The sequence below is a fragment of the Amphiura filiformis genome, chromosome 18 (assembly GCF_039555335.1).
Source record: "Amphiura filiformis chromosome 18, Afil_fr2py, whole genome shotgun sequence".
Taxonomy (NCBI): domain Eukaryota; kingdom Metazoa; phylum Echinodermata; class Ophiuroidea; order Amphilepidida; family Amphiuridae; genus Amphiura; species Amphiura filiformis.
Window position 1 is genome coordinate 46612760 of NC_092645.1, and position 25220 is coordinate 46637979.

The following is a 25220-nucleotide window of genomic DNA, read 5'->3' on the forward strand; positions in this document are numbered from 1 at the left end:
AAATAAGCTCATGAGGAAAACTTCTTTCATAGTTAGGTAACGGAATTACAACAAAAAATGGGCAGATTTGGCAATTCTCTCCTGCAAATACCATATCCACTTGTACAAAGTGCTTTACCAAATAAGATCCCAGGGTTAAAACATGTAAAAGTAGAAAGCTTACATTAGAATAAGTTTTTGATTCAAGGATTTATTGAATTTTGTAAAATTTAGCCAAGGGTCCGTAAGTCAAGCCAAAAAAATGTTCAAATTTCTAATCAGATTTTCAGGAAAGCCGCTTATAAGTTATTCCAAAACGGTTTTCAGTTCCTTACTATGCATAAATTTGTCCAAACAGGAAATGTAATATCATAGAGGTGTGATTAACTCTAAATGTTGGTGTTTTTGTCATCTCTCATACGGAATTGCCCAAATAATAAAAATATAAAATAAATGATAACATACATGATGAACAGAGCAAATACAGAAAATAAACAAAATAATGTTATAACTTATAAACATATTCTTACACTTCAGGTGGAATTCATTATAGTTTGCCGGGAATGAGACATGGAGCTGTTGCCTACAAGTAATGCTCACGTGGAGTCAAAAGATGTGTGGACCAAGTTCTTAAAACAAAAAGAGAAGATTATAGAATGGTAAGAATATTGCTAAGGGATTAGGCCGAATAAAAAAAAATACATGTTTAGCGTCCAGGTTTTTGAAAAATAAGAAAGGAGGAGGGGCTTTTTTCCCTTTTTTAAATGGTGGAAATCCCCTATTTTGTCCGCTTTTACACAACGATCTGGAAAAAGGAGGCCTGTTTTATTTTGTTTATTTGGTAGGTTAGACCCCTATACTGGTCACAAAGAACTTCTCAAACATCTTCATTAAAAAGTTATAACTGAAATTTTAGAAAATGAAAAGAAAATTTTGGAGGGGACGCTAAACATGTTTTTTTTTTTAAGGCCAAATCTGCAATAGCTGCCCTGTAGACCTGAGACAGAGGGTGGATCAGTTTCAAATAGAGTTGGTTAATGTGCTAATTCCATTTGAAAGTCCTACTCCCCCTTGGAAGATATTACCACAATCTTCCACAGGGGCAGTGTGGATTTTAAATGGAATGGCCCGGCTGAGAACCGGACCTCAATCATAATCTTGGTTGGGTGGTGGCTTTTATTTTAAACTATTATAGATGCGCATGAACACTTTGTACTTCATTCGGTAAGTTATTTTATTTTCATTTTGACAACAATCATAATTTTATTCATTGTTTGTTTACAGCTATGGTGACTACCCAGATCTTTGTGGTCTCTTACACAAGTACATTAAATCAGCGGACCATGCACTTGTATTAGGTGCAAACAACTCGACGGTGGGGGAGAGTTTGTATGATGTAGGCTATCATTCACTGGTCGTCGTTGACTCTAATGAGAATGCTATTAAAAAATTAGTCGCTAAGAATGAGAATAAGCGACCGGAGATGAAGTTTGCTTCTATGGATTTTGGAAAGGTATGTAAAACCACAGTATTGAAGTTTGTTCGGCTTATATAAGGCGGAAAAAATAAGACTTATAACACTCTGTATTGATATAGAATGGCATTCACACAGTTGGGTGCAATGCTTACGCTAGTTGTGCGTTGCGTAATGCGTGGCTATTGCAGGCTTATATGTGACACAATCTGGTCCATGGGGGCCAAAGATAAAGGTAAAAATGTGGAGTAAATAAACAATAAAATACATAAGAAAATAGACATCAAAAAACGTCATAACTTTAGAACCAAGTATGCTAGACCTTTGCTGTTTACAGTAAATGATAGCCTATTGTATGTATAATGTAATAATTACAGTAACTCAATTTTCAAAAATGCCTCCGTTGGCCCCCATGGACCAGATTGTGTCACATATGAATTTACGCGAGCGTGATTTGATGCACGCAGTAACAAAAGGTGAATAATTTCTGTCTTACATAAGCCAAACAAACTTCAGGTGTAGACAGTTTCTATTGGTTCTCAGGTTTTTGTCTTAAATCCAAAATCAGTCATTCTTGCAAGGGGTTTAAATATTTACATATACATGTAGACAAATCTTTTCATATGAAAATTTGATAATAGAAGGGAGCATGGTGGCACAGTCGTGCAGCAGTCCATGACTTTGACTCATAATCCAGATGTAGCTTGAGGTCATGGGTTCAAATCCCCACAGCGTCAACATGTTGTGCACTTAAGGCTCCCTATTACATCTCCCCACCCAGGACCGGAGATACAGGCTTCATTCACCCTGGAGATACAGGATTTATTCAATGCCAGGAAGGTAACAGACTTGCTGTAGAGGAGGTGTAGTGACCCCTCCCCTAGGTTCTAGCCCGGGTACTAGTAATAAATTCAACTATAGATGAGTTGACCTCAATGTTTTTCAACAATGGCATGGAACTGGTATATTAATATGCTTCAGCAAACTGGGTACAACAACTACACTGTTCAATAGCCTTATTGTGAGATGGCGGGAGTTTTTAAATCACAGGCCCTGAACAAAATATGATGCGCACACATACTGCCAGGCAAACAACAATGGAAATTGTGATGATGCCCACGCATGCTGCCAGACAGTGATATCAGAACTCATCTCTAGAGTAGGTGCTTTACAATTTCTAACATGGATCAAAAGTGTTGAAGCATCAGATGCTTATTGCCTAGATGCCAAGTTCCCGGAACCACCGCTAGGTGGCAGCACACAACGAAAGCTTTGATGGAACACCTGAATTACTTTCGTATGCTTAGACCAGGTAATGATCTGAGATGCCCCAGAATTTTTCATTGTAGCGCATGGAATGCCTTGGAAAAGGGTTGGAAACGCTGATAAATATATGAAACAGCATAGATCTGGGCCAAAAAGTGCATTTAATTGACAGATCTAATAGACCTGTGACATCACAGGTCTATACATGTACAGGTAGCCGGGTATAGCCCCCTTAATCTGGCCAGACGCCACCAACGGCATCTATCTCTAGTTCTGAAAAACTCTGTGTCTTTATTGTAGTGCTTTCTTGATAATTCAATTTTCCAAGCATTTTGTTAAGAAGACAAATTTCCACTACTTCTTTACTCCTTATTTTCCAGATGACATACGGTGATGATTCCTTCAATGTAGTGCTAGACAGAGGCACTGTAGATTCATTGATACTACAAGACACATCAGGTGACATCCAAGACAAGTTGTCTGGATTATTTGAACAAATCCAAAGGGTCCTTAAGCTTGCTGGACGCTTTATCTGTGTATCATTTGCACAAGATGAAGTGGTAAAACCGGTTTTGGAGTATTTTTCTAATGAGTAAGTCAAGCCAAACTGGTTTTTTGGAGTATTTTTCTAATGAGTAAGTCAGGCCAAAACCGGTCTTGGAGTATTTTTCTAATGAGAGGTCAGGCCAAAACCGGTTTTGGAGTATTTTTATTAAGAGTAAGTCACAACCTGTTTTGGAGTATTTTTGTATTGATGAATAAATCAAGCTGAAACCAGTTTTGGAGTAATGAGTAAGTCAGGTGAAAACCGGTTTTGTAGTATTTTTGTGAAGAGTAAGTCACAACCAAAACTGGTTTTGGAGCATTTTTCTAATGAGTAAGTCAGGCCAAAACCGATTTTGGAGTATTTTTATTACGAGTAAGTCACAACCAAAACTGGTTTTAGAGTATTTTTCTAATGAGTATTTTTATTAAGAGTACTTAGTCACAACCAAAACTGGTTTTGGAGTGTTTTTCGAATGAATAAGTCAGTTCAAAACCGGTTTCGGAGTATTTTTTATTAAGAGTAAGTCGCAACCAAAACTGGTTTTGGAGTATTTTTCTAATGAGTAAGTCAGGCCAAAACTGATTTTGGAGTATTTTTCTAATGGGTAGGTAAAATCAAAACTGGAATAGCCACAGAATAGCCAAGTTAAAACAAAACCGACCAATAGAAAAAAGATGCGCTGCTTTGAAACATAAAAAATGTATTTTTTCATGGGTATATCACTTTCAATGGGTGAAAGCGATAACGGACAACGTCCAATCAGAGTCAAAGTCTCAGCATCACCTGATAATGAGGGATGATAATTCCATGAACTGCCACAGGCAAGACTTAGTACTATACCACATACTTTTACGGTCTATTGCATAATCCCAAAGGCACACAGCACTCTCTATCACATATCCGCGAAGGTGTGATTGTTAGACACAGTACGAACGACCGGCCCTCATGAATATGGGAGCATTCACAGAGTACAATGCACAGGGACTTTGACTGGTTGTACACGGTCTGTTATTCTTTCGTCCATGGTTTTTCATATCAACTTTTAAAATCTTTCCAGAGGGTGGCCAGTTAGGATACACAAATTGCCAGACAAGGAGCAAGATGAAAGCGGAGATGGGAAGAAAGAATTTCAACCACCAGTCTATGTCTTTGTCTGCACAAAATTCAAGAAAATGCCACAGATGACCAAAAAGGTAGGAATCTTAATGATTGGTTTATTCCACCCAGCTATGGAAGACATGGCATTAAGGGTGGATACAAATATCTAACCATTTTTTTAATTCTTTGAGAAATTTGCACCAAAAATGTTCAACAAAATATTTAAAATTTGGGCAAAAATCAGGTTTTTAGAATTTTTTTGAAAATTGAGCATTTTTTGACCATTTTTGGTGCAAATTTCTCAAAGTTGGTCAAAACTCAAAAAAATAAAAAAGCGGTTCCTAGATATTTTTATCTAGTTTTTGAAACATAATAAAAAAAATTTTGCCCCAAGAATTTTTTTTGTTACGTGAACGAAAAGATTTGACTTCACAGATGAATTCATCAAGTCTTTGCCATCATAAAAATATATACTTTTATATTCTTTAGACCAACAATTTAGCAGTTATGAGGCCCCAAAGTTTCCAAAATTCCAGTGTTAAGACCACCCTTAATCTCCCACTAGCAGGGTGTAGATATCAAATGGAGTCACCCATTCAGGTAACCCCATTTGAAATTCACACTCCCTGTGATTTGATTTGATTTGATTCGGTACTCAGAAAATTACAATGTTTACTATAAATAGACAATTAACAATAATATAAGATGTACACATTTTAAAAACAACACAATAAGATGATAAAACATAAAAACAACATAAAACAGCAGAGCACCAAGGATAGCCCAAAAAGCTTTTCAAAAGAAAAGCTTATTTCCATTGGGGTCCTTAAACATGTGAGGGGAGGGGGAATGCAAAGAACACTAAAGACAAAAAAATATGAAACACCAACACAAAATATCGCACATGAAGTGAGACCAGCTCAAATTAATTAGCTTGACCAGCAAGGTGTTTTTTGACTAAAATTTTGAAAGTATTGATTTTATTAACTTGCTTGATTCCCTTTGGCAAAGCTTTCCAATGATGAATAGTGGTGTTGTAGAATGTGTGACTAGCTTGACCTTTACAAAGAGGAACTACAAAGTTGTATGGGCTACCCCTGGTACTGTGCCTATGAGCTGCAGATATATGAGTAAAATACAATTTTAAATATTCAGGGGCAAGATTATGAAAAATCTTGAAAGCATGATTTAGTTTAAGCTGAATAACCCTATCATTGACTGAAAGCATTCCAACCTTATTCATCTCATTTTGACCAATGTGGGAACGGGGCCCCAAACCCAAAATAATATCTGACAGTCTTATTTTGCATGACTTGAAGTTTATTTTTGTAATGTTGAGAAATTGATGAATACCACGAAGAGCAAGCGTAATCAAAATGACATAAAATTAAGGAAGCCAGCCTGTCTATATAAAAATTTGAGTCTACCGCTGGTCTTCTGAATGACATTTGCAGCAGTAGAATCACCAGCTGCAGACAATGTGTTATCAAGAGTGACACCCAAATATTTGACAGACGTAGAGTTATCAATAGTCTCACCATTGCATTTGACAGAGAAGTTATCAATAGTATTGAGCTTCCTTTTGGTACCAAACAGAATGCAATCAGTCTTACCGAGATCAATGGATAGTTTGTTATCAATCAACCCATGTCGGCAAGACTCCAATTCTTGACTTAACTTATCAGCAACAATTTTTGGATCTTTATGTGAAACCAGCAAGGCACTGTCATCGGCATATAAAAGAAGTTTGCAATTGACACTGATCGCCATGTCATTCACGTAACAGAGAAATAAAAGGGGGCCAAGTATACTGCCTTGGGGAACTCCGCATGAAATTTCCAGTGGACCAGAATCCAAATTTATTTTCGCCCAAATTTCAAATATTTTTGGTGAAGTTGGTCAAAATTCAAAAAAATAAAAAAACAGTCCCTAGATATTTTTGTCTAGTTTTTAAAATTAACAACAAAAAAAAATTTGGCCCAAGAATTTTTTTTTTTTTTTTTTTACGTTGTACTGAAAAAAAGTGGGGCAAAAAACATTGTTTTTTGGATTTTGGACCAAAATGAGCATTTTGGCCCAAATTTGACATCACAGATGAACTTATCAAGTCTTTGCCATTCTAAATATGTATACTTTTATATCCTTTACACCAACACTTTATCAGTTATGAGGCCCGAAAGTTTCCATAATTCCAGGGTTCAGACCAACCTTAAGAACTTCAGCACCATCCCAGAGGAATCTAGCTGAGATTCCATCCAGCCCAGTACTTTTGGATGGATTTAAAGCACATAACTCTTTATAAATTATACACAAAATCGGTAGTAACAGGTGAGAGCTGGAAAGAATTAGGAGAAACACCTTTCAGTATATTAATTTGCAAAAACATCTGAATCTGTACAACAATTTCCCTCTGATGGAGGAAGATTATTGACCAATTAATTATTAGCAACATTTGTATAGAATTCATTAATGTAGTTAGCCACTTTGCTTGATTTAAAGCACATTTCACCATTAATATTCAACACAATTTGAGACTGATCTTTGTTCTTCGTGCTGAACCCCAAGGTTTTGAGTTCTTTCCAAAGAGCTTTGGTGTTGTTTTTGTTTTCCTCGATCTTATTAGCAAAATGAGTAGCTTTTGCCTTCTTGATATCTCTTTGCACTTTATTTCTGAGTTGACAGTAACTGGAATACAGCTCAGGGTCTTTCTTATTTTTAAACATGTGCAAAAACTTGTCCCGAGCTCTTATATCAGTAAGAATTTCACTGGACATCCAAGGCTCAGTTCTGTTTTTAAAACGAATTTCCTTAATGGGAGCAATGGTGTTTAAAATACTCAAGAAGGTTTGTTTAAAAAAATTCCACGGTCAGTGCATCCAGCAGGACATCTTTATTGTAATTTTTAAGAGATCTCACCTTGATCACATTATGCCTATTGAGTTGCACCTTTTCTGATCTTCCTGGTGCAATAAATGAGAAAATGATCGCTGAGGCCTACACTGACCGTGCCCGACTGGCAGATATTATTCCAATTATTACAGACAACATGATCAATAATTGTAGAACTAGTCTCAGTAACTCTGGTATATGAATCAATCAACTGCTTACAATCAAATGATTGTAAAACTTGTTTCATTTTCTTGAAGATTTTGTGAGGCATAATCAACATTAAAGTCGCCGAGAATAATGAGTTCTAATTCGGGTTTGATCTTAGATAAAATATCTTCAAGTGCTCGAAGAAATCATTATCATCAGGAGGTCGGTAACAAGCACCAACGATAATTGCTTTTGTTTTTGGAAATAGCAATTCTACCCAAACTGATTCAATTTGATCATTGCAAATATCAGATCTTACATTAAATGCAATACTTTCTTTAATATAAAGACATACTCCTCCACCATTCCACTTGTGTGGCAGACTAAGGTCTTGTCTGTCATAAGGGGTGTATGGATTTCAGCTGGAATAGCACAAGGTCTGCAGCTTGCCGTCATCACCCAAATGTATGCCAGGTAAATTGATTTTGGAAATAAAAATAAGGGGGCTATCATTTTCTTCAGAAGGGGGGGTGGGTCCCAAATACAGAGGGTCATACATTTTTTTTAAGAAAAATAGGGGGTCATAAAATTTTTGATGACCAAAATGTAGGGAGTCACAAGATGACCACAGATCATGTGTTTATTTTATTCAAAAAGACTGATTTTAATACAATTTTAGCCTGTTTAGGGGGTAAGGTGTATCAGTGGTGGGGATCATAAAATTTTTGTTGCGGAAATATGGGTGTCGCAAATTTATTGATGCCGACTTTTTGTAAATTTGATGCCCCCTAATTATGGAAAACAAAAGTTAATAGTGATGAGTGATTGAGTGATGATGGCAAGCTGCAGAAATTAGGCTATTCCAATTAAAACCCTTATTTTACACCCCCCTATGGAAGACAGGGCCTTAATCTCCCACACAGGGAGTGTAGATTTCAAATGAAGTCACCCATTCAGGCAACCCCAATTGAAATTTACACTCCCTGTGTGAAAGACGGGTTATGTTTTCCATAGGGGTGTGTATAATGAATTTCAAGCCAAATTTCTGCAGTTTGTCATCATCAACCAAACATACGTGACCAGCGCCAACAAAACCTGAAACATTTCGCCAGACATGTTTTTGAGTTATAGGCCTTTAAAGATGACATTCCCATAAAAAAACTAGAGCGGTTACCGCACCATAGCTGAACCATGGGGCTTTGGCAGTATATTGTGACATTGCATTTAAATTTCAGCTCAATTGAACCATTTTGAAAACTTGACCTTTGACCCCTTTATTGACCCCTTAATGACCTTAAATGAATTTTAAAATATTTTAAACATGTTTAGAATGTCTTAAAGATCATTGCATTTAAATATCAGCTCAATTGGAGCATTTTTGGAAACTTGACCTTTGACCCCTTTATGACCCCTTAATGACCTTAAATGAATATTAAAATATTTTAAACATGTTTAGAATGTCATAAGGATCATTGCATATAAATTTCAGCTTAATTGGAGCATTTTGGTTAAAATGACCTTTTTGACCCCTGTGACCCCTTGGATGACCTCTGTCGTTAGGAATTATTTTTATCATATTCTTTACTTCTTTCTCTATCATTTGACACCACTTGGGGGTTCATACCTTCGTGGCATTTAAAGATATGTCCATTTTAGACCAAATGGTTGGTAAGTAAGTAAGTAAGTAAGCAAGTAAGAAGTAAGCAAGCAAGTAAGGGACATACACTAATATAGGCTGATACCATTTCATGGTTCAGCAAAAATCAAATTTTGGAATTCTTAATTTCATGATATTAGACTGTGGAACTTTCAAATTCTTGAAAGTACTTGTAAAAAGAGATTTATTTAATCAATAATTAAGAGTTGAACTATGATAATCCCTATTCAATTCTGTGTATGGCAGGAAAGTAATTGTCCCATTTTACTCAGAATAGCAATTTGGCAAAAATATCAAGGTATCATTACAAAATAATCCATATCTTGAAAGATATTGATGCGGTTTATATAATTTTCGTATCATTTTAAAACTTATTGTCTAGTGCTTATATTTGTATTCAAATCATGAAATGGCAAAAATGCGACTTGTTTCTGGTTTTGTCAGAGCGGGTCACATATGCAAGTTTTATTTTAATTTTATTTTCCCATAATTATATTTTCTAAATTTCAGATACTAGAAGTATGTCTACATGACAATCAGCCAACGAAAAGATACGACACAATAGATGCAATACAGGGTGCGATACAGGAAACTCAACAGTATGCTATGGTTAGATATAACATTCAGAATAGGTGAGTGGGTTATACATGTACGAGGGGGACAGGGGGTATCAAAAAGTTTTTGAAATCGCCCAGAAGTGAAAGAGGTCAAAGAGCTATATCAATGAAATGTTGTCTGTGCAATCACTGGTCCTTATGTATACTATGGTGCAAAAGTGGTCTCATAAGTATGTTTACTTTTTTTACAGGTGGCGCTAGATGCCAATAACCTGCTACCCCAGTTACTGCGCATAAACTGCAAGATTGAGAAACTTGAGGCAAGCAGCATTATTAACTCTCTTCACGCTGGTGTCGACTGCAGGCGACAAGTTTCAAAATTTTTTAGAAATTCAAAAATTCAGAAATGTAAATTTTCATGACCATATTTGGAATCAGCATGAAAAATGCATTAAAATGAGTACAAACAAGCCTAGTATTGATTCAGTAGTTCTTAAGATAGCTCTTGATATTTTGAGAAAATATTTCCAAACTTGAACTTTTTCCACGGAGGCGCATGGATAGCACGCAGAGCATTAAGATCCTGCTTTTGAAGGGTTGCATGCAGTGCCTAGAAAATCGAAAGTTACCTTCGGTGGTGATTGTGATAGGTCACTGTGCTTTTTGGAAACGGAATTTTTATTTCATCACAGATTTTCTGGGCACTGTAACCCTTAAAATGGAACTGATTAATCATGCTACATGCCTTAATTTTCTCCATTTTGCTGGTTATGCGGTTACATAGGCAGGTACTGACATCTAGCGCCTGTAAAAAAAGTAAACATACTTATGAGACCATTTTTGCACCATAGTGTACATAAGGACCAGTGATTGAACTGACAAAATTTCATTCAGATAGCTCTTTCACTTCTGGGCGATTTCAAAAACATTTTGATACCCCCTCGTATATAGCTATTATTTATGTAAATGTGATGGTATGCAATCCTACAATTAAAGCCATAATGTGTGATTTGCATAAATAATAGATTTCTATTATTATTTTAAAGTCACATTCAGTGATCCCAGTGAATGTGTAAAAAGTTAAAATTGTTTATAAATTGCTTAAAAGTGAAGGATAAGTCATTCATATTGTCATTTGGTATTTTTGAAATGCAAAATTTGGCAGAAAACAACAGTATTGACTAAGTTGAAGCCCCATTCAAATACATGTAGCTAATTTATATACTGTCAGTATATAAATTACAGATACATGTAAAATGCCTTATTTTGTCTTAAATACACAGCTTTCTGCTGAACCACTAGCCGGCTATATGTTAACACTTAATTTTGTTGATTTGTACTATCGTCCGGATGAGGAAATCACTGAATGGGCCTTTAAATGTTACTTTTCACTGATTACAATGTCCCCTCTTATAAAAGTTTGAGCCAATCAAATAAGGTAAAATGAAGAAAATTGCTATTTCATTCCAGCGACTGTATGCATGTATTAGATCGCTGATTGTATTATTATCATGATTATTGGCGGAGCTTCATGCAGCTGGGATGTACAAACAAGACGTAAGACTAATGTTTCACTCAGTTTGGAATTTTATTTTTATAAACATACTAATATGTACTGCAGTATATTTGACAGCTATTCTCAAACAAATTATACCCCATACAGGAATCAAACAGAAGATGGTATATCAGTAGTCTTATGCAACAGCGCCACCAACCAACCACGATACACACTGCATGTTGTGAATTCAGCATCAGCAAAGAGGGCGCACCAGAAATTTGCCATCTTTATAGTGCCAGAAGGCAGGTGAGTCAATCACATAAAAGTATAGTGTACAAAATATGATTGCAGGTTTGAAAAAACTCAGTAGATGTCTAAAGTACAGATATCCAGAATTACTTTTGGTTTGTGAAATCAATATGTCCTCTCCATTTCAAGCAAAATAAGTAAAAAAACCAAAATAAACCCAATGATTTATAGTGCGCTTTATGCACATGCGCAATGCCTACACATTGATCCACAAGCCTCTGCACACTATGGAACTATATCATTCCACAAACCATTGAACAACAACACTTGCAGCTGAGAAGCCCACACCCTATAGATATTCCGCAATTGACCTTCGCAGCCAAGATCAGCTCCCCAAGTGTCGTACGGGTTATGACAAGACATTAAGTCTATTTCAATATATTGAAATAGATTATTACAAAAGCCCCTTGAAATTATCCTGGAATTATATAGATAGCTACTGAAATTGAATAAGCTTGACATTTTCTAGAGTAATTTTACAGATATATAGAATTGCTTATTTGATTTTGCAATCAAGATGTTATTTCCAAGCAAAATAATTAGATAAATCTTGGTGATTTAACATGCACTTCAACGTAATAGCAGCAACACACGTCACAAATATTTATTCCGCTGTTACTGATGAGATATATCGTTCCAACAAGGACGCATCAGTAGCACATCTCCTCTAGGCACATAGATGCAATTATCCCCTAACAGCCCCACATTACACCTTGGTGGGGTGAGACAAATACATTGGCACAACAGGGATTCGAACCCACAACTATAAGCTGACTCACAATCATCATAGTCAAAGCCTTTAACCATTATGCACTATGTCAGTGCAAAGTTTGTAATTGGATTTTGTGGCTATACTATAGACCACAGGGAGCCATTCAACTTCAAACTTTTCACGTAAACTGGGCAGCTCATAAACAAACCGATCCCGAGTTTGATATCTTTTATAAATCTTCTGTCGCAACGGCAAAACCACACACAATATGTCAAATTATTAAGCCTGTAAGTAATACCCAGGAAATCATGTCCCGCTCATAAATTGTGATACCTGGGTTCAAAAACCAGTGGCTAGATACCCAAGGGCATTATTAAATGTGTTTACAAGCCTCGCCATGATCATGATGATTGAAGTCTGAATGCAGTGATAAAACAGTGTGCCTTATACAAACAATTAATACTCATAAGTTTAATATGACCTAGTGATAGGAAACTTTCTTTCCTAAAGGCCTTTAACATTTGCCTGTTTATAATGAAACCTACTTAAGGCAGCGGAAAAACTGACATCACATGTTTTTTAGCTGGTTTAGGTATACGATTTATTCCGTGTAAGAAAATAAACAGGGGTCAATACTGCCAAATATGGATTTGTGACGTCAGGTTTTTCCGCTTTCCTTAGACACATTTGTTTATAATAACGGCATTATCGCCATTTTCTGTGATTCCTCTTCTCTGATGAAGGCACCAGATGAATCAGCTTCCCTTTTATGTGCAATTAACCAATCACGGGCCGTGAGGAGTTTGATTGACAGGATCGATTGTCAGACATTAAAGTAAATATGTCTGGCTTTTCTTAAAGCAGCAAATTTGTAGCTGCATTTTTTCAAATATGTTACCCTTTGCATTTTGTCTGTTATGTGGTGGTTATTTGGTGCAATATTTCAAGAAGTATTTAAAAAACATTTTTGTTTTCTTTCAGAGAAACTGAGTGGCTGTTTGCCAGTGATGCTGGGAGGTCAATAGTAGCTAGCCAGGCTGGTTTCCAGCGTGTTTTGATCACCTGTTTACATAGAGATAACACATATGAAAACTTAGATGCCATCAAGAAGGAGCTGTCTCAGAAAGTAATGGAACTAGCTCCACCAGGATTGGATAGGAAACATAAGGTTTGCCAAATTCGAGTATTACACCTCATGAATTTTCATCAGCCAAGGCCAAAAAAAAGTGGAAAAGAAATGGACAAAACGCAAAGCAAACAAAGTGGCCAAAAATGCAATAAAGTATAGCGTAGCGCATAGCTTTTTTTTCCCATATAATGTTAACACACAACATAGAGCTTTCTGTGTGATGCTTACGCATAACAAAACACTGGCTTGGTCCATTGAAGTACAGATGAGTAATTATGGACCACCAATGATAAATGTTATTTTACTTTTGGTATTTTTTAATACCTTAATAATAAAATACCATTTTTAAAATATAGTTTTATTATGACTTTCCCTTTAATTTTTCCCCATCTCAATGCACTTCCCCTTCGGTGTGTGCATTGAAATTTGTCATTTGTATTGAACACCATTAACCTCAAATGACTGGACTCATATACCGTAAAAACTTGATAGTAAGCATATGTGCTTACTATCGAGCGCTTTTAAAACATGCAAACATGAAGAGCCCCATCCACAAAAGTGTAAAGGGTTTTGAGTAAATCAATGATACACATAGTTATATATATATACTAACAAGTAAACCTACAAATGTGTGTCTCAACCCCATAGCTCAGTTGGTAAAGCATCAGACTTTCGTACAATTTCATGTTTTCTCAATCGCTTGATAGTAACCACATTATGCTAACTATCAAGTTATTACGGTGTATGCTGATGTTGAACTTTTTTCCACTGGTTTTTTTTTTAGGTACCATTTCTCACGATTGGCGATGACTTAGGATACAGAGAAGTGAGGTATAGAGGTAAAAGTGACTTCAGTGGTGCTTTTGTCGTGGAAGATGTGCGCAGTGGTGAAGGTGCTATGCTAAGGCGGTTGGTGTTTTTGTCTGCAAAGGATGCGGTGCAATCTGAAGTGCGATTATTGCCAGGTATGTGTTCAGCAGACATAGGATAATTGGGTTTAAGGGTCATGCCGCTCCGCATGCAGAAAAGCGTAAGTGCAGAGTGGCAGAAAGTATAAAACCAGCATTATTGGTTTGAGGCTTCTGGGCTCTGGGATGGTGTTTGTTTTTTTCTATTTTTTCCTCTTTTTTTTTCTTTTTTTTTTTCTTTTCTTTTTTTTTTTTTTGCTTCTCGATTTATTTTTTATTCATGTGTCTTCATATCCTGTCCACCCACCTCTGATCTGTACATGATAATATCAGATTACTACCTCTTCCAATTCGTTGTCATGGTTCTGAGAAATTAACCAGAGAAAATTACTGATTCCAATCATTTTTTATGTCTTACTTACAACACTGTAAAGTTCTCAGTGTATTATAGGCTCCTTCTAATTCTAAGAACCATGACAAAGAAGAGAGGTAGTAATCTGATATTATCATGCACAGATCAAAGGTGGGTGGACACTGTCTTCATATCCTGTCCACTGGACAGGATATGAAGACACATGAATAAAAAATAAATCAAGAAGCAAAAAGAAAAAAAAATAGAAAAAAAAACACCATCCCAGAGCCCAGAAGCCTTGAACCGATAATGCTTGTTTTATACTTTCTACCACTCTGTACTTACGCTTTTCTGCAAGCGGAGCTGGCGTGTCCCTGAAAGCCAATGTTGCCACTCGGCCCGCTTTGTGCTTATTGGCAAAAAAAGTTTTTTATTTTTTCGGTTTTGTAGTGTCTCTGGACCTAGACCTAAATGCCAGGATCATTCATGGTTGACCTAAAAAAAAAAAAAAAAAAAATTTCAAGATATTTTGTTATTTTTATATGAAAATTGATAATTTGTATTCATGTCATAGTCTATTAATGATTTCAAAATGTATTGAATTTGAATGCATTTTGAAATCATTAATAGACTATGACATGAATACAAATTATTAATTTTCATATTAAAAATAAAAAAATTTTAAATTTTTTTTTTTTTTTTTTTTTTAGGTCAACCATGAATGATCCTAGCATTTAGGTCTAGGTCCAGCGACACTACAAAACCGAAAAAATAAAAAACTTTAAATTTCGGTACCGGGAGGGTATTTTCTACCCGGTAATGTAATCTCGGCGGTACCCGTTTACCCGACCGAAAATGCCAGCCTTATTATTCACCCATTTTATTTATTAAATGCATATTTGATTAAAAACAGGCAGTATTTCCATTTAAATTCACTTCAAAATCGCAATTTTTTTACCATAAAATGATCAAGCATTTGTCAATGCTTGCCTTTTCAAAATTGAGGAAATATAAAGGGAGAGCCCATGAAGAAGAAAAAAAAAAGATTATTATTATTTTTACGTGAAAAAATGGAGGTGTCTTTGGTGGCAAACGTATATCTCCCCCTTCCCCACCAATCAATGTTGCCCTTCGATCTCCACCAATCAATGTTAATGTTGGGTGCCACTATGTGTGTGAGACCAAAAAAGTAGGATTCAACCTTGATCTGGGGAGTGGGGGCTTATTTCCACTGCCCTATCAAAGGTATCCCAAGACTTATGGCTACCATTGTAGATCTTGGTCTTAGCATCCCCTCCTAAGGACAGAATTTGCTCATGGTTCATTTTACTCAACACTAAATGCATCATGAGGAGAATGGAAGTCTGAACTTTGTCGACAGATGCTGCCAATGAAATCCAGATTTTGGTTTTTACAAGTCAATACCCCAGCAAGCTTTCCACTGCTCGGAATCAAACCCAGGACCCCATGTAGGGAGGGCGAGTTAAGCGAACGGTAATTCCTCGCTTTGCACCACTGAGGTCCCGGGTTCAAGCCCAGCGCGCCCAAGGACTCATGTGCACTTGGTTTATCCCGATTCCATGCTCGCTCTCGCAGGTTTTCTCCGGGATCGCCGGTTTCCTCCTGTATCGCAAAAATCGGTGATTAGTTGTTTGGTTATCAAAAACTTCCTTCACCCAATGGAATTTGGGGAGCTGCACAGATGGATGTTACAATCTAAATGCGGATAGGTGTGCGCCGTTCGGCAGCAACCTACATGTAGTTGATGCGATCTGATTGTGATGATTCACCATTGCAGCGAAATTACAGCACTTTGAGTCCTCTAAGATCTGGAGAAAGGCGCTTTATAAATCCAAAATGTATTATGTACCAGAAGGGAGAATACAATTATTATACAACCCACTGACACTCCTGTATTATTTTTCCCATTTCAGAAAAGCCGAAAAAGAAAGGTAAACAGGGAAGTGAAATGGAGACCACCCAAGTGACGCAGATAGACACTAGTTACTTGGCATCTGGATATCAGAGATTCCAAGTGGTTGGCATGGCAACAATCCCACAATTCCAGAGTCTACTTGAAAAACGACTAGATATGCTTATCATAGGTTTGGGCGGAGGGATTATACCAATGTTTATTTACACACACTTCCCAAAGGTATGTACATAAAACTTCACAAAAAGTACCACAGCCATTGCAAATATAACTTCAGAACAATTGATTGTATTCACAATATAGACCATGATGGAGTCACTCTTTGATAATGCAATCATGTTTTAGAGTCAGTTAAGAGTCACAAACTCAGTCAGTTAACTACTTTGGGTCCAGTCTCTCCACTGATGTTTCATAGAACTTAATTGTTTTATCATCAGCTACAGCGAGCAAACCATCGTCGGTGAAAGTGATACCTCGGGGGTCTTTCAGTCCTTCCACGAGGCATGCTATTTTGCGTCCGGTGCGCCAAGTATTGCTCTATAACACCGCCATCTTCTGCGTCTTGTTCTGCGTCTTTGCGACCAATAAGCAAACAGTCGGTTGCCTCATCATAACATAATGCAGTGGGATTACCAATGTCAATACTTGCAATCACACTTTCATGTTTTGGTTTTTCCTTCCGTCTATAAGCATCTACCAAATCACCCCAGCCTAGCTCACTGTTAAAGCTCAAGACAGACACTTTGTCTTCTAAGTTTGATACAGCAACACATTTATCAGTTATGAGAGCTATCCGCCATGGATTTACTGGTGTAGATATTGCTATTCGATGCTGTACCACAAGCTCGCTTTCAGGTTCCTGATGATAAGCAACAAAACATATGATAGATTGACAATGGATATCACCTACCAAAATAATACTGTTAACTTTACCGACTGCAACAGTGACAAGTTTTTCAGGTCCATACTTTCCAAATATATCAAACTTTGCAAGGTTGAAATGATTGTTAAGTTTCCCTGATGCAGAATATATACCAAGCCATTGAGCCCCTCCAACCACAAACTGTCCATTCTTCACCACTGCAACACAGGTACATTCATCATCATATTTAGTGGTGGGTACAGCTAACAAATAAAACTGGTGCTTGATTTCTCCCGTCTGACATTTTTTGAAAACTGTAATCGACTTCCTTCCTGAAATACATATTGCTATTATACCACCAGGCCCTGTTGAAATATCATTAATGGTTTTATCAAAGGTGAAACATGTATTTTGCACGGGCTCTACCTTTCGTACTGGCACAGATGCTACTTGCCCCAAGTTTACTAGAGAATCTTTCACAAATCCATGTGACGTAAGTTGAAACAATCCACAGTCGTTTGCTCTGTCAGCAATCTCAAATCCATGAGATGTGAGCCGAAACAATCCACTGTCTGAAGCATTTGCTTGGTCAGCAATATCAAATCCTTGTGATGTGAGCTGATACAATCCACTGTCTGATGCGTTTGCTCGGTCAGCAATCTCTAAGTCATTAAACTTGTTTGCTAATGCTGCATGTTGACCTATGTATTCATGGCTTGTGCCCTTTTCAATCAGTCTCTGAGTATCGCTAACTACAGTTTGCAGGTCATGTGCTCTCTTGTTTAATATCATCTTTTTCCTTTCACATTTTTGTAACTCTATTGTACTCTCCTCCTGTAATTTGGCTTGAAGTTTGCTTGATTGCTCGTTTGCAGTGGCCAGCACCATTGCATGAGTTGCTTTAATATCATTCTGCGATTGCTTCAGATGGATTTGAATTCTCTGCTCACATTCAGTTACATGAAGCGCCTGTTTCTTGAGATCCGATATTTTCTTCTCATTTCTTTTCACCGTGGCTTCCATAATCTGCAGCTTTTCACTGTGTACCTCTGCCACATTCTTGACATTATGCTGCGGTCGTTCATGAGATAAAGCAAGACATGCTACACAAACAGTAACTTGACAAGTTAAACAGTAAAAGTGCAGTTTTTCACCTTCATGTTTTGGGCACAATGGCACACCCTCTGATCTTTTGTCAGTTGTTGCTTCAAGTTTTGTGGAACTTAGCTTGGTATTTGCAAGTTTTTTTGAATGCTTTATGTGCTTCTCAGCAAGACTTCTCAATCGAATATTAGTAAGTAGCGTACTTACACCTCCATCATTAATGCGAGTTATTTCCCTACACTCCGGGCAAGAAATAATGCGTTTGCCTTTTTGCATCAGCTGGCGCAGGCAAGGCTGACAGTATATATGAGGACAATTCGTCGGCTGTATTCCATAGTAGTGGCGTATAGTGATTTGGTCATTTTTTTGAAAATTGGCACATATGTTTTTAATTATGTCCTCTTTCATTTTTTCTAAGTCTCATCAGTCATAATTAGCTAATTAATTAGTAATTAATTAATTAAATGTGGCGATATAGTTACAAAGTGACATTTTTAAGTATTCCATAGTGGCGTATCGACCATACGCCACTTTTTATACACATTTTATAATTATGAAATATCGGCAAAATGAAAAACATTGTATGTCATAGTGGCGTACACGTATCGGAGCTATACGCCACTATGGAATACTGAAACGATTTAAAAGTAACGCCATAGGGATTACACGGCGACCGAGGTGGCGTCACGGTTAACGTTAGGTTAGGGTATTGCGTTTTGTTCGCTTTTCCATAGTGACGTATAGTTTTATTTTCAGTTTGCCAGCAATAGTATGTATTTATTTCTTTTGAAAAATATATAGCAATAAAATCTATTTAGTTTACTACAGAAATTTACAAAATATAATGAATGTCTGATTTACACAACTCGATTTTAAATTGGCATTTCTTCAAACCCGATTTTCTCGAAAAGTTGTTTATTCGCATGGCGCCCACTATACGCCACTATGGAATACGGACGACGAATTTAGTTGTTTTGGTGTATGTGGATCAGTGAATAAATAACAACACAGTGGACATGTTAAATCCTCTTCTGCACTAGCCAAGTAGGATGAAGCCATTTTTGGTATTTATGCTCAAATATAAGTCACAATATGTCTATGGACAGAGTTTAGCGCTTTAATATTTGAACAATGTTTAGTACATGCAGGCAAGCTACCTATTAATTAACTGCTTTGAGGCAACTATAGATTTTATATGATATCTGATTGACTTACCAGATATGAACAAGTACACAGTCATTTTGCCTGACCTGCTACGTAGTTAATTAGGTATGTGCAATTATTATAGATTTAAATGTACTATGCTTTTATCAATGCTAGTACTGCACAGTTTGTGCATGTATATTTATATTGATATTTATTACAGGCATATGATTATTTTATTATGCATGAGGTGAACTTCATGCAACCTTGGGCTCCCGAAATACACACTATAATTGGTGATTGGGTCAATGCATTCTTTGAATAGGGGTGGCCAATTGCGCAGTATGAATGACATGCATGGTAAATTCATCTGAATTCTGTTTTTGTGATAAACCATGGAAGTAGAGCAGATCTTTTCCTACCACAGTGACCAGACAACATTGAATAAAAATGCACAGCTCAACTTTTAATTTTCTGTGAAATACTTTTATTAGAAAGAACAACATCTTAAAACTGGAATGAGTTGAGTAGTATAATTCTGGCTACCGGTATCACTAAATACAGGTAGCAACGATCATGATACAATGTAGACCTAAATTTTTCCGAACTTTTTTTTTGTTAGTTTTGGCAGGATACATTTTTGTCATTTCCTTATTGGATTACACAGTTGGCGTGGGTCTTTAGTCACAAATTCTATACCAAAGTGAGTCCTGTATAAAATAATTCAGAACTTGTTTTGTTTTACTTGACCTTTTTGTTTGTAATTGATTGACATATTGGAAACTATTATTATATAAAAGGAAAGAAAATGAAGCACAAGAAATTAAAAGAATTTATTTATGAACGACTTCAATTGGTGTACTGTGTTCATGTTCATACACGTGTGTAGCTGTTTCAGTGGTTTTTATCTTTGATCAAGACATATTGAAGTACGAACACTTGGGTATGTACCCATCATAAGAGAATCCATTTTCCAGACTGGAGTTTGAGGGGAAAAAACAGGAGAAAACACCCAAAATCAGGGAAAGAGGCGATTAAATTTGGCATATATATACATGTCTTGTCTCTCATATCAATTTCTAAGCACTTTAAGCAAAGTCATTGTTTATTGAATTTACAACCGTATGACAAAACAGGCGAAAATAGTAAGTTTTTGCACAAGATTTTGCAATAAATCTAGTATATGGACAATATAAGTGTGCTCTTTCATTTAATGATATAAAATATGCAAAATATTGTAAGCATCAACCAGGGTTTTGATTTTTAAACCCTACATCTTAGTCAAAATTGTGTGTGAATAGGCCGTTTTCAACAGATTTACCATATTCACCTTAATTGCTATAAACATTGAATTGCATGTGATAGATCTGTTGACATAATGAAAAAAGTGTTTTAGTGGGAAGTCTTAGCTCTAGTTTGATATAAAAACTTTTCTGATTGGATGAAGGAAACTATCGGGGTTTTGACAAAACCAATCACAGATGCCGTATTTTCCACTAGTCCCCAGCTAGAAGCTCACACAGCTCTTATGACGCTATGCACTCAACTGTGTAGTGTAAACACAGACTGTGTAGAGACAAGGTATTGCTAGGCTCACTGTGCTTGGCCAAATTTGTGTACTCAGGTGTATCGAGGTGGAAACTGTGCATAGATGCATTGAGAATTGCTTTGTAGCCAGACCTTTTGATATGTATTGCCCTGGGCTTAGTTGTACCCATTGACTAACTGGCTTTGTGGCTTTATAGTGTACATGCAGTGTGACTTAATATAACACATATTTCATTTATTGTAACCACCTCTTGCCTTCCCAACAACTTTCATAAATTGGAAATATTTCTCATGGAACTTCAGGTATTTGTCACAAATGAATAGGAGAATTTTTTTAATAAATCATGACTTTTTTAATAAACTGCAAAAATTCTGAGCATTGGGCGATTCTGAGTTTCAAATACAATGCACAAAACAATATTTGTCCAATTTTGTCGAGAGATTTAAAAAGTTAAAAAAGTTTTGAATTAGCAAAAAATACAATTTTCTAATTAGAAAAATGGCCACAGTTACTATCTTGCCATTGAAAACTACAGGAAGACCGCCCCAGAGCTTCAAGCCACATGCCAGACATCCTGGCGCCAACTGCAAATGGCTGCGCCCATGTGATGTAAGTCGATTTTATATTATCGACTTTATAAAATCTAAATACAGGACTGCACATACTGACATGAAATTATTATTTCATTATTTTAAACTAAATATATTACGGCGTATTTTGCTGTTTGCATGTCCATGCCATTGTTTACGTGTATCGGAGCTGTCACCATGGCTGCTGACATTGACATGAAACCGAAGTTGCCTTGGTTCAATCCCAGAATGCAACACAAGCGCAAAACTCAAGATCCATGCTTAACGTAGTGCTCACAAATTGACATTTATTTTACTATTTACTATTTACTTTTTATTGAAATTGCAACTGCGGTGGGTTTCTATTGATCCAGTCTATCAAAATATTTAAGTGAAATGTTTTCATTTGATTTTCCAAAATTAATGTTTCCTTTAATGTGTGGCCAATCCTTCATCTCAATCCTGCAATCCTCAAAAAATCCACCAACATGAACAGATTATGTGAAACCTCAGCCCTCTCTAGATTAAAGTCTGTCAGTTTATAAAATGGTTTTGCGGACCCAGATTGTTGTTTCTTTTTTTCACTGTTTGTTATTCCAGTATTTGTTATTCCCATTCTTGTTATTCCAGTCTTGATTGTTCCATAGTTTGTCATCCCATGCTTGTTGTTTGCAATCCTTCTGGTTGCTTGTATATAAGCTTGTTCTTCTGATGATACCGATGTCACTTCGGTAGTAGTGCCTGATGAGCTTGCACAACCCATGGTGATTTGTTTCTAAAAATGTTTAGATTTTTCACAATGCTCTCCAAATAATCAACACACAGTTATTTACCTAATTGGTGATGACTATAATAATAATTATTGAGTTAGAATAATGATGATTCTTACAATGAATTGAAGTGATATTTATTTGACTGCAAATGTTTTGAAAGTTGTTACTCGTCGACAATCCAAATGCATGCAGGGTTGATGATTTTAATTTCCGTGATATGCTCTGTCACAACAAATTTCTGCAAAATCCACCAAACTTTTGCAAGATTTTCAATTGTGTCTGCTTTGTTAAGACTCCAACTGCTGATTAAAACTGTAATAATTGTTCCCCAAGCTAGCAATGAGTGGAACAAAAACCTCTGCAAAGACTGTGGTGATATACATGTAGGAATAATTATATTGTCAAGCACAATGTCTGTGTCAGTTATCCTGTTATGACAGTCAAATTGTTACAGCAAGTCTATTGAAATATTTACAAAATTCTCCAAATTTGGGTACGGTATTAAAATCCTTTGGTACAACGATGTAAGACGATGAAATTTCCACAAGCACTGCAGATCACGTAGAAGTATTATAGTATATCTATGGTAATCTCATTTGAAGAAGCTGTTGGTAGTGTTTCTCTCTTGGTTACGGTATTGTATTATGTCATATCAACTTGAGTCTTCAAGATTAAAGATCACTTTACTACTTAACAGTCGTTGTCTTGACTGTATCAATGTTTAGGTTTATTTGTTTGAGATTCCAATTTATTGCTATGGTGGGAAGATAGAGTAACTGATAAGTAACATCAAACATGTAGTATATTTTGTCTAAGCTTATCATACTTTCGAATATAGCACCGTGTCATTTGTTTACATATTACACAGAGCTCGTCTCCATAATTGAGCTGCCTTTACCTATGAACTTTAACACACCTTGAACACACCTTGAACACACCTTCTTCTTGGGCTCTTGTTGAAGGAAAAAAAGTCCTTATGTAGCCCATCCAATTTCATCACAATACCCTTACTGCATAATCTATTATGGGGCCATGTTAATAAACAACTTTCTGCCAGAGAGCTCCTGTTCCATGGGTGAACTTGTTGTATGTCTTCTCTAGAGCTCTATCTATGCCATTCTTGAATGCATTGGTAGTCTTAGCATGCACTGTATTTGCAGGCAGTCCATTCCATGCGCTCACCACTCTATTGCTGAAAGAATTTCCTCTGATACGGAGTCTAGTGTGTTGTTTCTGCACCTTGAGGCTGTGACCTCTTGTTCCCACACCTTGCTGTGCCATTTGAAAGATGGAGGCTGGATTGATGTCATTAATACCATGCATTATCTTATACATCTGTATCAAATCTCCCCTTAATCTTCTGTAGGCTAATGTGGGTAAATCAAGCTCTTTCAATCTCTCTTCATACGTCATCTCTTTCAGGTCTGCAACAATTTTTGTGGCTCTTCTCTGTACTCTCTCAATCCTTACATTATCTCTGTGTAGAACTGGACTCCAAATACAATTTGCATATTCTAGGTGTGGACGACTAGACTTTTGTACAGAATCTTCAGCATATCTTTATTGATGTAATCAAATGTTCTCCTTATGATTCCAACCATCCTGTTGGCTCTATTGGCAACCATATCAACATGCTTTGAAAAGGTCAACGAGGGGTCAAATTTCACTCCCAAATCTTTCTCTTCTTCTAGTACTTCTAAATTTCTTCTATTACCTTCTTCTGACATGCTATATGTACATGGTGTTGGTTGTGAACCATAGTGCATTACTCCACACTTTGCTACATTGAATTTCAGCTGCCAGGTATCTGACCACAAACTCAGGTTGTCCAAATCCTCTTGAAGCTTCTCGCAATCCTCTTCTTTCTGAACATGCGTAAACACCTTTGTGTCATCAGCAAATATCTTTACATAACTTTCAACTACATCAGGTAGGTCATTGATGAATATGATGAAGAGGATAGGACCTAGGACACTGCCTTGCGGGATACCGCTAATGACGCCTGCCCATTCAGATGTTCCACCATTTACACAGACTCTCTGTTTTCTACCTGTCAGGAAGCTTTCTATCCAACTCTGTAGATTTCCATCTATGCCATGAGCCTTCACTTTCTTGAGTAGGCGCTGGTGTGGTACGCTGTCGAAAGCCTTCCTGAAGTCCAAATATATCACATCAATACCTCCGCCCTCATCCAACATGCTGGACCACAAATCCATGATCTCTATCAGCTGAGTCACACATGACCTTCCAGCTCTAAACCCGTGTTGGTCTTCACTAAGCAGCTTATTCTTGTTCATGAAGTCCATGACGTGGTCTCTGATAATTGACTCAAGGAGTTTACAAATGACTGATGTTAGACTCACTGGTCTGTAGTTGCCTGGGCTTTTACCGATCCCTTCTTGAAAATTGCCGTCACATGTGCTATTTTCCAGTCATCCGGTATACTACCCCTTCACCAAGTGATTTGTTGAAGATGATGGTCAGTGGTTTTGTAATTGCATCTGTGACCTCCTTAAGCACCCTTGGATGAAATCCGTCAGGACCTGGTGATTTATTTGGTTTTAATTTATCCAACTTTTTCTTCACCTCCTCCTCTGAAACTGTAATATCCTTTAGCCTATCACCAACATGTTTCATCTCAGGTTCTGGGATGTCTTCATCCTTCTCTCTGGTGAACACACTAGCAAAAAACTTGTTCAATTCCTCCGCTTTCTCTTCATCAGTGTGCGTAAGTGTTCCATCTTCTTTTTCCAAATCACTTATCC

At 36.7% G+C, this 25220-nt stretch overlaps 1 protein-coding gene across 1 annotated transcript in view; it reads left to right on the forward strand.

The window, feature by feature from the left end:
- LOC140138738 (eEF1A lysine and N-terminal methyltransferase-like) overlaps positions 1 to 25220 on the forward strand; it is a 43726-nt gene that overhangs the window by 5265 nt on the left and 13241 nt on the right. Inside the window, exons 2-10 of the mRNA XM_072160499.1 lie at positions 517 to 638; positions 1264 to 1492; positions 3100 to 3311; positions 4324 to 4459; positions 9568 to 9689; positions 11278 to 11418; positions 13115 to 13301; positions 14047 to 14227; positions 16457 to 16677. Of these exons, the coding sequence (XP_072016600.1) occupies positions 550 to 638; positions 1264 to 1492; positions 3100 to 3311; positions 4324 to 4459; positions 9568 to 9689; positions 11278 to 11418; positions 13115 to 13301; positions 14047 to 14227; positions 16457 to 16677 (1518 nt within the window). The 5' untranslated portion in view covers positions 517 to 549. The remainder of the gene's footprint in view (positions 1 to 516; positions 639 to 1263; positions 1493 to 3099; positions 3312 to 4323; positions 4460 to 9567; positions 9690 to 11277; positions 11419 to 13114; positions 13302 to 14046; positions 14228 to 16456; positions 16678 to 25220) is intronic.